At 35.7% G+C, this 14558-nt stretch overlaps 1 protein-coding gene across 3 annotated transcripts in view; it reads right to left on the reverse strand.

Moving 5' to 3' along the window:
• QKI (QKI, KH domain containing RNA binding) overlaps positions 1-14558 on the reverse strand; it is a 149787-nt gene that overhangs the window by 107862 nt on the left and 27367 nt on the right. For all 3 annotated transcript variants that reach the window (XM_084203690.1, XM_084203691.1, XM_084203692.1), the window contains exon 2: positions 4963-5105. In XM_084203690.1, coding sequence (XP_084059816.1) covers positions 4963-5105 — 143 coding nt within the window. The remainder of the gene's footprint in view (positions 1-4962; positions 5106-14558) is intronic.

Genomic DNA, 14558 nt, shown 5'->3' on the forward strand with positions numbered 1-14558 from the left:
AGATAAATGACAAGGCAATCACCTGACTTAATTCCACTAAATTCTTCAAGAGTTTAAGAGGGAAAAAAAATGGAGATACGGATCAATTTAATTGGTACTGCTGAGCTGCTGCTCAGTCTGCAAGATTACTGTAAGGGAATAAAGGACAGGAGTTTTAATTCCAATGTATTTTAGACTGTCTTCCATCCTTTTGCCTCCATGTACACATGTGCCCTGGAGATCTGACCAGCTTATCTATGAATAAAATTATGACAACATCTGTCATCCTGCATCAAAAAACCCCAAAACTAAAACACTCACCCAAAAACCAACAAACCCCAAATCCCCCAAACCAGCTACTGAGTGTTTAGCATAGTTCAAAAAAAATTTTAAAAAACCTGTCAAAGGTGATTCAGATGGTGAGTAATGGAAGAATATCTAATAAAACATTAGATAGAAGAGGTAAAAAAGAAATCTTCATACAGATATTAAGGCATGTCTCCATTTTAATAGCATCTAAACAAACAGGCCCTTTCTCAATCCATATTCTTACCATGTGCAACCAGAGCACATAAAGCCTCTCATTAATACATAAAGTTCATAATAAAAATTAAATTCTTTGTTCCCATTACTTCTATTAAAAATGACCCTACTAAGACTAAAAATTAGTAATCAAATTAGTTTAGTTATTTCATATACATTAGTACTTTCATCAGTAGCTGACCATTTTCCAAATCTTCCTTCAGCCCTGCCATTATTCTGTATCCCAAGTTTATGAACAGAGATCAGTTATATTCTCTCTTTCCTTCAAACTGCAAGGATAAACAAGGCCTAGTCTTTTAGCTTCCTTCCCTGTTTACCACTAGGGAGTGAAGAGCTTAAGTAAATAATCAGAACAATAAATAAAAGATGATGTTATCATTTTCCTAATCCATATTAGGGATGCTATTAAACTCTGATATTACAAATTGAAAAAGGATTTAAACACTTTGTCAGTAAGTTCCCCATAGTAAAACGAGTCCCTGTGTTCATCATTGTGTTGTACTAATTAAACAGTTTTAACTAAAATGGTCAGAAGTAGGCACAAGCTGTTTATCACTGCTGGCCTTTGAGCTCCAGTATACTCAAAGGACACGATACTTTAGATGCGATAATTACTGACTTCTTGCATTTTTACTGAAGAGGCACAGAAGAGTTCCAACAGAGAATTTCACATTAATCAGAAAGAACAGGGTACTTATTAACAATAAAGCCATGATTATAATAGAAAAAAAACATTTATTCAGTTCAACATTTGTAGGTACTAATTCTAAGAACTGTTTAAATTGATATCAGGCAGAAAGTTTAGTCTCATCTCTCTAGGGAAATTCAAGAAAATTAATCATTTGTCTGAAGCATGGAAATGCTAAAGACTTTTAACTATTCACCCACAAACAATAACTTATCCTCCATTCTTCTGCTTCTTAAGAGCTCAAAAATTTCTCTGACACCTTTTCTTCTTACTTTTAAAATTCTGATGGAAGTTATTTCTCCATGAAATGGAAATGTCTTCAAACTGTAACACCAAAGACTTAGATGAGAGTACAAATATTACTTGTTAGAGAAATCACTTTTAACTTAAGGGCAAAATATGGACAATTAATGGAATTTCATTCCTTGGGTGCCTTCTGCAAAAGTTCTCTCTCAAGTTTCAGGAGCACATATACATGGTTCAGAAAAGCTAAATATCTCAAATCTCAGTTTTAATACTAAAATTTCTCTAAAGTTTAAACACCTTTCAAGGGTGCTAGAAGAAAACAATACAAATAGACCCAATTGTGTAACAGTAACTTCCTATGAAAAAAAAAGTGTCACAAAGGAGACCATCCCAACAGTTACACAATTCATCAGACTCAGACTACATAATGAAAAAATTCTCCTTATTAATACAACACATCAAAGAAAATTAATTCTTGCCTAGCAAGATTTTTGTGTGTCTTCCACCTACTAGTACAGAAGCAGAAATTCAGATTCTGCACAGTCAGCATTTAAAAACTACAGGCTGTTTCAGTCAATTAATTTTTTGGCAAGTTGAACCTTGCATCAACTATGGCCTTCAAATAAATATTAGATTAAAAATACTCAATATGCACTAGTACAAAAAAAAAAAAGATTAGGAGCCTTCAGGGGATTTTATAGATTTATTTTAGCTTTTAAGTTTAATTTCATATATTCTTTCTTTTGTGTGGATAACCAAAGGATAGTAAAACAGTAATATCAAAGTGATGCAGGCTATGAAAATTTACTGTTTCATCTTCTGTGTATGTTTATATATACACATATATAAAGCATGTTTGTTTAAACTTATGGTAGACCACTATTTTTATGCTCACAAGTAACTTAGGATTCTGTGCACAAAATGGCCCTGTAGTACTATGCAGTATTCATTACAGTCAACTAACCAATATGCTAAAATTCTAATTCAAAAAAAACCATAACAACAGCTTATTAGAACATCCTAACATTGTGCTGATTTTTTAAATTTCTGTTACTAAAAATATTATTAAATATACATCAGAAAACCAGTTTCTGGTCACTTTTTTTCTGAACAACTTTAGGTTTATCCAACTTTATATCTTTGTAATGTAGACAAGACAGTTGGAAGAAAATTATGGCAATAGAAAGAATCAACTAGATTTATCTGAGAAACTCTCATAGTCTATACAGCATGTCTTTCCTATATCTGGTAACAACTAAATTAACTGCTGAATATGAGTAAGAAGTTTCATATATGTTGTGAAAATTCTCACAGGTAACAATTTCTCTCTTTACACACAAATTTACCTTCACTGGTGAAATTAATACTTATCCATGAATTTTACACTTTTTTTTAGTAAGTTGGAGTCACTGCACTCCAGACCTTCTAAATGCTGCGCTAGCCTGAATTCAAAGCAGGTGACTTAACATCTAACTTGCAGAAAGATTTTAGAAATGGCCTACATACCAAATCACAGCTTTTGATTTGTATGTAGTGTTATATTCTAGTTGATTAACCAATTATTAAGGCTGGGCAGATCCCATTCCAAGTAGCAATGAACAAATACAGGAGCACACAGAGAACACCGGGCTTGGCTCCCTGGTGAAGCTTGAACTGCCAGGTCCCACCACAGCAGCAGAAGCTTCACATTTTCTAGCACACACTTCACATCATCTCACAAGAGCCAACAGCCTTTTTATTCCAGGTCACATGAACACAAATCACAAGCTTCTCCAACTTCCGAATGCCTAAGGGTTTATTAAAATAAATTAGTGACCACTTCAAGGCTGTTTTTCTAAAAGCAAACAAAGAGCTAGCAGTAGCTAGTGAAATAATTTCTTTGTCAGAAACTTGAGACAAACTCTCTCCTGCTCATTTACACTATATTTGATAATTAACTGGCAGTGAAGACCTAAGCTACTAGACCTCTGATTTCTCGAACAGCAGCTTAATAGTTAAGGGAAATCCAACACCTTTTTTCTTACCTATAATCCTAGTACAGCAGGCATCAAGCTCTGTAAAAACTACAGCAAATAACTTTGGCAACTCTTCACAAAGACTACACCATCAAATTATGAAACCAAGATTTCAAAAACTAAGAAATGCTTTAAAAAGCCACTAAGCAATATAATTCTAAGATATCTGGAGGTATTATATGGCTCTGTGGAACAACTGCACAGGACAATTGCTCTCAAAAATCTGAAACACTCAGGAGTTTCAAAAGAATTACTGGTTTCGGTGTGGGGACATGTATGCACACACAGAGATGTATATAGACACACATATGTTTAACTTAGAAGAAGAATGCAATACAAAGGGAGAGAGATGTCCTTAGTGCCAGTGCAAATTCCTTGAAGACTTTTCCCAGTACAGGTATTTTAACCACAAAGCAAAACAACCAGTTAAAACTTGAAAAGGGAGAAAAGACATTTGTCTAAGTATTCTGTTCTGAATAAGGACTTGCACTTAACTTTATTAATATTTTATTAATGGAGCATGGCACAGTGAGGTTTATTTAGAGACCTGTATGTTATAAGCAGCACTGAAATAATAAAACTCCATTTGGAGAGCTTAAACTAATTAAGCATACAAAGAAAAGCCACAGAAATATGCAAGTGTTACCTCTGTTTCTGCTGTTCTGTACTTTCTTCCACTTTATATCACTTTAATGTGCAAATCCCTTACTTGGACCCTGCACTCCTCTACTTCAACAGAGCCTGTAAATTCTATTAGGGAAGAACAACATGGTTTCTTATTTTGTCACTGATCAATGAAAACAGTTGGGGGTAGTTGGGGTAGATTTTGAAAGGACTGTTCTTCCCAAGTAGTTTTTAGAAACACTTCAGATCAGATTAATTCAAAACAGTTCTAGTTAAATGAAACCATTCTCTTTCAAAAGGTTAGTGTACAATGGAACAGAACACCCCATGGAGTGCACAATACTGACAGGCAAGCGAAGAGTTTTGCTTAAGCAGGGTGGGGAAAGAGGAGAGGAGAGGACAGGACAACCAACCCTGAGATAAAGACACTTCTATAAGCAACAGAACTGGTTACACAGGTATGGGACAAATAGTAATTGAGACTAAGTACAGTCTCCAAAAGGTCTTTAAAGGGCTCTGAAGCATTCTGCAGCTGACTTAGAGACACACCAAGAGGAAAAAAGCACCATCCTAAGAACTACTTTCCTCCTAAAATTCACTTCACAAGTGTCTCAGGATAGAAAACACTGAATGAACAAGATAATTAGGATCTTACATCTAAGGTTTAACAATCCATACTAGTTTGCTGTTTAACACAACCTTCTTCCACTCACACCCACAGCAAATCAAGTAAAGTGGAACATACACTGATTCCCTAGTATCCAAAGAAACTCAGCGTGATCCAAGGGTAGCATTACATGAAATTTACATTTAAAGACGACCGCAAGGATCAAAAAATAATTTAGGGAGTAAAAAAGATATACTTACATCTGGATATTCTTTTACAGGCACATATAGTTTCTCTTGTAACTGTACAATAGGTCCCACAGCATCTGGTAATTCTGCACTTCTCTTCTCCGTACTACCATTTAATGTGTCGTTATACATGTCTTTCCGTACTCTGCTAATTTCTGTGGGGGGAAAAACCATATATTAGGCATTAAATACAGTAACAAATTATAATCTAACATGACAATCTTCTCTTTTTATTATTTCCCAAATCTTAATGCCATTTTCTTCATGTTATCATGAATACCATAGTTGCTGAAAAATCTGCTTTGGTTTTGTCTTTTTTCTTCTGCTTTGTTTGGAGGATTTCATCTGGTTTTGGTTTTTTTTTTTTAAATTGCAGCACCCATCTTTAAATGTCTTTCATGTCTGTAAATTTGCTGCCTACTCATCCTGTTTATGGAATTCAGTTATTGATGTAAAAATTACGTGCACCTCCTCAGAACACTTACAAGATTGCTCACATCATTTAAAAGGTGTATAAAAACAGTTCTTTTATGTTTTTTTAAATCATAAAGAAGCTAGAAAGCAAAAAAAAAAAAAAAAAATCTGTACCCAACACAAAAAATAGAGAAATGCAGTACTTTTGCTAGTTATAGATTAACTATCACTTAGAAATTAAATGGAGCATCTTTCAGCTATGGGAAATAGGGCAACTTAATGGTGGAGTTCATGAGCACATGATATGACAACACTGGTAGATATTGTTCCACTGACTACCCCCAAAGAGATAAGAAAAATAAAGTCAAGTGTGTTATCAGAGACCTGGGCAAGCTCTCTGTGTACCCAGAAGCCCTCCTACTTCATTTCAAAGTAATGGAAAACTCCTCAAGAGCTTCCTTCTCAGGGAATATTGAGGATGAACTTTTAAGTACTGTTCCTACCATTTGCACCTGTGTTACTCACACCTTGTAGTATTTACTTGGAAGATGCAGTTCAGTAATTACAAACAAGATAGTTAAAAATGGGTAATTTAATTCAAATCTACACTAGCATCACTAAGCTGTAACAGTCTAAGAATTAACACAAAACTTCCTTTTGTTTAACCAAAACAGACATTTAACAAGTTACATTTTACTTCTAAATCTGTTGAACGTGGTATTTAAATTGCTGCTATAAGAATCACATTTCATAACTTATGGAGCCCCAAATAGTGTAAAAATGTTCTCAATGAGTTTATTTCAGTACCACTGAAGAACTACTTAAAATGAATGTACTGACCAAGTTTCAAACCAAAAACTAACATTTCAACAGGATTGTTCCCAAAGCTTTAAGACTGACAATAGCATGGGCTGTAAACAAAGCAACCAGTAAATCCAGTCCTTTACTTAGAATTGCAACAACCGCTTTCAAAACGTCCACAACTAAACATTACACTGAAAACAGAAATCTTATGTTTTCATCTAAATACAGGAAGCCACAGAAAGAAGTAACTTGAAACTCTAGCAGCAGACAGGAGATTAATACAACCTCTGTTTCATAATCAGTTTCTTCTCTGGCAAATGATTAATAGCTGAGATTTCACCACCTGAAAAGCTGTGGGGTGGGGGAGAGCATGAGAAAGGAGCCATCTCTGTTCCTCTCAATTCAGGAACAAGTTGTTTCTCTGCTGGAAACTGACAGCCATGCCTACTGTATCATGATTTGGTAGGTAACACCTGTTTACAATGGGGAACACAAATTTTGTCACCATATAGCGGAAGGGAAAAAAATCCTCATCTCCTTCTACACTGACAATTTTGGCAATGAGCACAAATTCCTCGGAAGTACAAGCAGTATTTATACTGGCTTCAGTATATAAAGAAATTCTTTAGCACAACTCTTTGAACAAATACTACTATCTTTTGGCATACTTTGTTCCCTTTTCATTCTCTTCTGATTTTCCATTAATTTACACTACACTGAAACAAGCTAGGCAGTCCGTAGGAGTACTGAAGCCTAAGCAACAACATGGTCATTTTTATTTATGGTTGGCAGCTACTGAGTAGCTGCACCAAAATTTTCCTTCTAAAATATATCTTTCATGCAAAATAAAATCACTAACATTGGATATCATAGTCTTCACAGGAGAAAATGAACTTTTATTTTCATCTTTCCTTTGCAAATAATCCTATGACACATTCATGGCACTTGAAAGCCAAACATTCAGAACACACACAGACAGCATGAGAGTTGGCTTGAAGACTACCCCTCAATTTCAGCTTGTGTGAAACCTAAGCTATCTATCATGCCTCAAACTTCATAGAGAATGAAGACATCTGCCAACTCTGCAGAGTAGAACACTCCACTACATGACCAGACACCTGAACTTTAGTTTTCTTGGCATGTGTAAGTTTGTATTTTCTCTCTCTACATTCAACCCAGCAGTAATGATAACAAACATCAGGACAGGGACAGTCACCTACAGCAATCAGCAGTGTCACTTGCTCCTCAAGTGCTACCATTTCTTCTGCTTCTTGTAATTTCACCTTCTCTCTTGTCTTAGATACTTTCTCCAAGACCTCAGAAGAAATATTCAGAAGCAACAGATGAAATAACAGGCATGTATTCCCAGTTTTCTTTAACTGATCCAGTCTCCAAACTCCACTTCTGTGTGACACATTACCTATGAAACTCTCTTTCCACTTATCTTAAATTTGACAGAACTGAAGGACTACTGCTTAAATTATAAAACAGTTACATCAAATCTCTACTTTTGAGATTTGTCTCTCACTCCTACCTACAGATGTCAGACATAGTGAGATTTGTCTCTCACTCCTAACTATAGATGGAGTACAACCTGTCTTCCTTCCTAAGGTATGAGGCAGCTGGCCACAAGCATCTCTCAAGTGCACAACTCATGAAGTTACCTGCTTGACATGCCTCCTGGGTTTTTTTCAGATTCTGCTGAATCCTTCTACACATCTGCAAGACTACTTTTTTTTTCATGACTAACAGCAGTTTTCTCACATCCCTGCCTCTTGTTTAATCACACCTCTGATGCCTCAACAAGACTCCATACAAAGTATTGAATTTTGATGATATAACCTTTCCTTTTATGGTCTCCATTACACCCAATTCAAGATTCCAGTCTCTTGAGTATCTTGCAACTTTGCCTCTCGCTTTAGGCAGTTATGTGTATTGACAGAATTATGTGGTACTGTATTTTCAGCACCTCCCTCAAGTTTTCCAGGAGTTAATAAGGTTTCAGAAAGCATCACCAGCAGCACATTAGAGGAGATAAAAGCTCTACTTTCTCAAGCTGCAGCAAGTATCATTTTATTCTGTTCTGAAATACATTAAAATACCTAAAAATCTGACGAGCAGTGCTAAAGTAGCAAAGTCAAATCCTCCAAGCACACCTTTTTATGTTTAGCACTGAATTCACATATTTAAAAAAAAAAAAAGTCAAGTAAACAGTCTTTTATTTAGACTTATTTCATATTTCTGCCACACTACCAAGGTAGGTCTTCCCTTGCCCAAAAGCTTCTTTGGTATGTTTCTCATGAAATCATACTTTTCAAGGTCATTTATAAAGCTTTAGCTCCTTCACATTTACAATTCTTTAGATTCTTCCCTGTCACAGAAAGCCAACTGATTCAAAAATAAGGAAAACTCGACTTTCCAAGCGAACATCTAAGTACAATTCTAGGTACTTCACCTCTGTCTTAATGCTGCAGTGATAATTACATTGTATAACACTCTAAAGATTTAACAGAGTGTTAGTAAGGAGAGATACTTACAATAGCAGATATGACTGAAAAAAACACCCAAAGGCATACAGCAGCTTCCCCATATCTCTAAAACCTGTGAGTTCTGCCAATGCATTAATAGGTTTAAAGGATACAAGTACCCATCTCTACTGTAGATAAAAGCAAAAACTCAAATGAATTTCAAAACCTACAATATTCACCTTTAACAATACCCTGGTCTATACATTCCAAGTGATAAGTTTAGCAGTAAATGACAAATTTGTCTTGCTCACAGCAGGGTAGTGGAGAAATAAATTTAAAAGAAAAGACAAACTGGTTTCAATATCTTTATCTTGTTCCACCTTAATACAGCGTGACCTAGCTAGCCATGGTAGCAAAGACATGCATGCTGGTCCAGAGGACATTTTTCTTCCTCTGTCCCTGAAACTATACAAGTAACATAATCTTTTGTTTTCTCTATCTACAGAGCATATTTTTCAATCTCTCTAATACCTTTCTAAGATATGTTTTGAAGCAGGATATACTGTTTCTACTGCTTACATCTGTCTACAGATATGTACTGTTTTGATTCCTTCATTAAACTTTTGAGTATTCTTCCCCCTAGAATGCACAAAGAACAGTGTTCAAGAGAGTGTCTGTCATCACATCAGACACCATCAAGAAGTTACTGATTTTCAGCTATCAGTTATTCCTTTAGAGGAAGTAAGACTCTGCACATGTGTTTAAAACTGCTGGGTTGCAACAGAAAATGGGTTTACATAAACCATTCTGCAAGAATATTCAAAGTAGGAAATCACTGAAAAGATTCAAATCCTTCCTGTCCCACCACTGCAAATCACTTTCATCACCAGTGGCCACAGCTTTACTATTTCTCACCATGAAAGCTTCTTCTACATTATGAAGTTTAACCTTTTGGAAGAGCAGCAGACTTACTGTTTTTCAGTTGATGCATTCCTCACTGTAGTTTAAGCTAGAACTAAGAAGTTGAAGAACTAAAACAAATATTCTGATATTCCAATGTAGCTACATCCATTTAAACAGAGTTAAACTATGCCACTCTCAGCTTATGTTTTTTCCTAAGATCACCTGAAGTCATCAATGAACACAGAATTTCATTTTTGAAACTAACAGAAGAGCACCTTAACTATCTTTCATTATTTTACAATACACAGCAAGTAGGGCTGGAACAATCCAATAGTCAGAATCAGCGAGAGATACAGAATTAATCAAAACACTAATCATCTTCTAACACCAGCAGGCATGCTTCCTTAACTAAGTGAAGCACCAGGCTTTCAAAGATTCTCGGGCACAAGCTAGTTTCCGTATGAAAAAAAATAAAGTTAGGAGCAAATGTTTGAAGTTAAAAGTTTAAGAGTTATAGTTAGAATAACAGCTATGTTCATACAGCTAAAAAATCTACATGGTACTTGGATCTCACTGATGCATAAAACATCAGTTTCAGTTTTCTATTTTCTCAGAAAAATCAAGTTATACCCAAAATATCAACGACATCAAAATTTTTACATGCGGCGTAACTTTATGCATTTTGACAGGCAAAAATAATTCTTATAATTTTTTCTTACAGACTATGACACTAAAGTGAAGCACAAGTAACGCCTTCATATTTCCACAATAGCTTTTTCCAAAAAGTGAGGAATTCTAATAACTTCTATCAGAGACCACTTTTAGTGAATCCACTCAAATGCACGTGATTAGCATGCATTGCACTGAGAGGGAAAGTGAGGAACTGACTGAATCAAACACCTTCTCCTTCTTTACTAATATGTAGTGTAGGTTTTTTTAATGAAACAAAATGTGTGCAATAAGTTAATATTTTTACAAAGTGTTTTTATCACACACAACTGCTGCTAGGTCATCACTTTAGGCATTTTAGAGTTACTTCTAAGCAACAAAATATTTTTTCCATTTTTTTTTGCTATCAGGTAAGTCCCTAAACTAGAAAAAATAGGTTACAGACACTAATATAACAGACATGTAACTACCACTTCATAGGATCCAAATGCACTGAATATGGATCCACGATTTATACACACAGGCAACTAATTCCATGTGCCATTAAAGCATTATCCATTAATCAGACAACCGCAACTAGATACCAGCTGGTTTTATATAATACTCAGTGTGTCAAACAGCATCCAATATTGTTGCAAAAAATATGAAAAATATAAGTAATAATCGAGAGAAAAAAGCAGAAAAAGTAGGAAATAGTGAATTATAATTTCTCTTGAAAGTGTTCTAAAGACCAAACTACAACATGAGTAGCATGCTGAGTTCATCCACATAAAGAATCTTGTTGGCACAGCATGTACCAAATTTAAATACAACTTTTTTTGTAAAATAATTAAAAGAAAAACCAAAGTGACATCACACTATTAATCCACTAGATCAATAGACACTTAAGTCTCTCAGAAGAAATGCAAGAGTATGTCAAAGTACTCGACACCACCACCGAGATTATGGTACACAAGTAATTCAAGACTATCACAAAAAAAAAAAAAAAAAAAAAAAAAAAAAAAAAAAGATGTGTTTGTATTTCAAATTTCAATGAAATTTAAACCTTTTAATGCTTTGGAAAAACTACAGGTACATCTCTTTTGCTCCTCGAAGCCCAATCTAGAAGTACACTTTCGATGATTAAACTGTCAGTCCAATGATAAGTGGGCAGCACTTCGAGCAATCTGTCAGCAGTCTTGGTGTCAAAAATCAATCATTTCTTTTTGCAAGAAGAGACTGCAAAACTCCTTCTTTTGTGGGCAGTTGTAAGGTTTGTATCAAAGTGACTTCAAAACCAAATAGAGCATACTCATCTGTTCTCTTTGTGTAAATGTCAACAGAAAGCTTTAAAGTGCTTTATTATTGGTGGAACATTGCAACTCATGTGTTTTCTAATCTAGCAGCTTTAGTACGCTTACTTGGCAAAGAAATAGCTGGTTTTATTCATCACAATTTTAACAGTCTTCACTGTTATCACCAGTGCTGCTTGCTACTACTGCTGATGCAGCAGAAATAGCAATGCTAGGAAAAAAACAGGTCATTTTTAATATTGTGCCACATGGACGTGCAGCCTGCACGCATCATCAGTACACGATCTAAAATGCTGGCAAGCATTTACACTCCCTACCCCTGATATTAAAGCAGCGAAATGCCTAAGCATCGGGCAAACAAGATTCATAGCATCCGTCCTTCCGAAACCAACACAGAGTTTAAAAACAAAAAAATAGACTTAGGATCAAGCACAGCTGATAAAACAGTCTACTTCTGACAAATTTCCAATTTTGGCCTAAAGCATGACACTGAATATAATAAACTGGTAAATTAAAAACAGTCATGCATTTGTTTCCACTTACTAAAACTTGCATTTAAGTTATTTAACATTACGGTATGCCGGAAAGGCCAGAGCAAGTCTGAAAAAGTCCATGATCCCTGCATGACAGTTGCCAGTGGCAATCTGCATTTGCTTAAAAAAATAATATGAAGAAGATTAAATACAGTTTCCTCATTTTCTTGGTAAGCTCCAAAAGCTGTACATTTGAGATGAAGTTCTTGTATTTGTCTCATCATACCACAGCACTGTGCTCCAAAAATCTAAATATATTTAACATAAAAATCAGTTTTTAAGTTCCCCAAGAGGATACTTTAAAGAACTTTTCAGCAGTCTACTTGGCATATTCAACTAACGTGATACAGCAACTGTCATACACTATCCATCCGCACCCAAATGAGCAGCACTAGAAAATGGAAAGTTTCTTGAGGTGAGTAATTAGCAGATGGAGAGAAAACTGTAAAGCCAAAGTCCCTCAGCACAGCACGACAGCTAAAGCAGGTTTGGTGGCTCATATCTGCATCAGGCTTAACTAGCACCCTCTCAAAAATCTACTCTAGCTCCCTTTAGCAGCAAGTTACACCTAAATACTTACAGAATAATGGAATCAATTAGGTTGGAAAAGCCCTCTGAGATCCAGTCTAATCTGTGACCAAACACCAACATATCAGCTAGACCACAGCATTAAATGCCATGTCTGATCTTTCCTTAAACTGTGCCCTCTTGTCTCTGGTTGCCTGGGAGAAGAGGTCAAGCCCCACCTGGCTACACCCTCCTTTCAGGGAGCTGAACAGAGCCATAAGGTCTCCCTGAGCCTCCTTTTCTCCAGGCTGAACATCCCCAGCAGCTCCCTCAGCTGATCCTCCTCTCTGGACTTCTGCTCCAGACCCTTCACCAGCTCTGCTCCCCTCTGGACTCACTCCAGCTCCTCAAGTTCTTCCTTAGTTCCAGGCAGCACTGTGAAACATATATGAAGCTTCTAGAGCTATTCAAAGTTCTTGTCTGTTTGTTTTTCTTTCCATACCCAGCAGCATCAACCAATGTTTGTCAGGTAACCATAATTATAAACAAATGTCTTAAATGTGGGAGAATCTGCAGTAATACTACTCTGTGTGAACTACTAATCGCCAGAAAGTTTAAAGAAAGGAGCCATCTATGAGATTTAAACAACAGCGTTAACTTGGTGCACTTTAAAAACATCAGCTGGACAGTATCAGCTCAGACAGAACTTCCACGGTTTTAGTTCCTCAGGTGGGTATTTTCTTACAAAAAACACATTACCTCAGTTTACCGTCTTTTTTTGAAATTGATCTTTGTGAGCAATGTAGATTGACTGGTCTGCAATGGACCCTCTCTACCCACACACAATCCCATGCTCCCTTCACACCAGAATCACTGCTGTCCACTTACCACAGCTATCTCCTGCATATGAAATAGGGCATTTACATTCAAGGGCTATGAAGTTATGTAACAGGAAGCTCTCCAGTAAAGCCAGAACATTCTCTCAAAATGTATGCTGAGCACTTCAGAACAGAAGAACCTAATTAATATCAGAATCACCCAGATACCAGCACCAAAATTCCACTCTATGCTATTCTTCCAGTAAGTGCAAGAAGTGTATAAAAGTAAAGGGCAAGACACTATTTTACAACCTTTAAAACAAACAAAACAAATTTAAACAAATTTGTGGAATATACCCTTCTAAATAATGAGTTTTGAAGTTTACTGTAGAATTAAAATTACAACTGAGTTACCTAAACTTTAGAATTGCTTATTCTTGGAACTGAGGGTAAAAACAACTAATAGAACTCCACTTGAAAACTAAACAGCAGCACCATTTTCTTTCCTGTATTCAAGGGTGCACGTTAAGATTGACCAATTTCAAAGAGCAACCTAGAGCACATACAGAGTTATTTTCTCAGTCTTTGGGAACCATCCACAATGATCCTCCACAGTCAGAAATTACAAGAAAGCATTCCATTGGTTAATGTACTCTTTGTCTTTTGTATGAAAAGAGAGAGGGATTTTTTTTTAACTTCCACAACCACCCAAAAATAATTACCTATTCACTAATACAGTGATGTTATGTGAACCTTCTCTCTCTTTCATTAATTGTTTTAAGGCCAAAGTAAATTTCATACATTTTAGCATACAAAGGCAATCTAAAGAAACACTAAACTTGGTCACTTATATTAAGTATTACAGGAAATATTGGGAAGTGCAGATTCACATCCCTCTGTGTTCTATCCATTTTTCACAATTTTGTATGTATTTCTGCCTCACAAAACTGAATCTTCTACAGTTTATGCACACAGTGATCACTGGATACATTGAAAACCACTAGATGCCCTATATGCTTCATGGGATAAAGGGGAGAAAAAAATTAGTCATTATTAGCTGATTAGTTGTGAAATACTGACATTATTCATTCTTTATTAAAAGAATATATAAAAACTATACTGCTGCTGAGATGCTGATGAAAGCACTTTATAATCATAAAAAATTGTATTTAGGCACTAAAGGTTTTGTATCTGTGACAT

This window comes from Fringilla coelebs, assembly GCF_963513975.1.
Source record: "Fringilla coelebs genome assembly, chromosome: 3".
Lineage (NCBI taxonomy): Eukaryota > Metazoa > Chordata > Aves > Passeriformes > Fringillidae > Fringilla > Fringilla coelebs.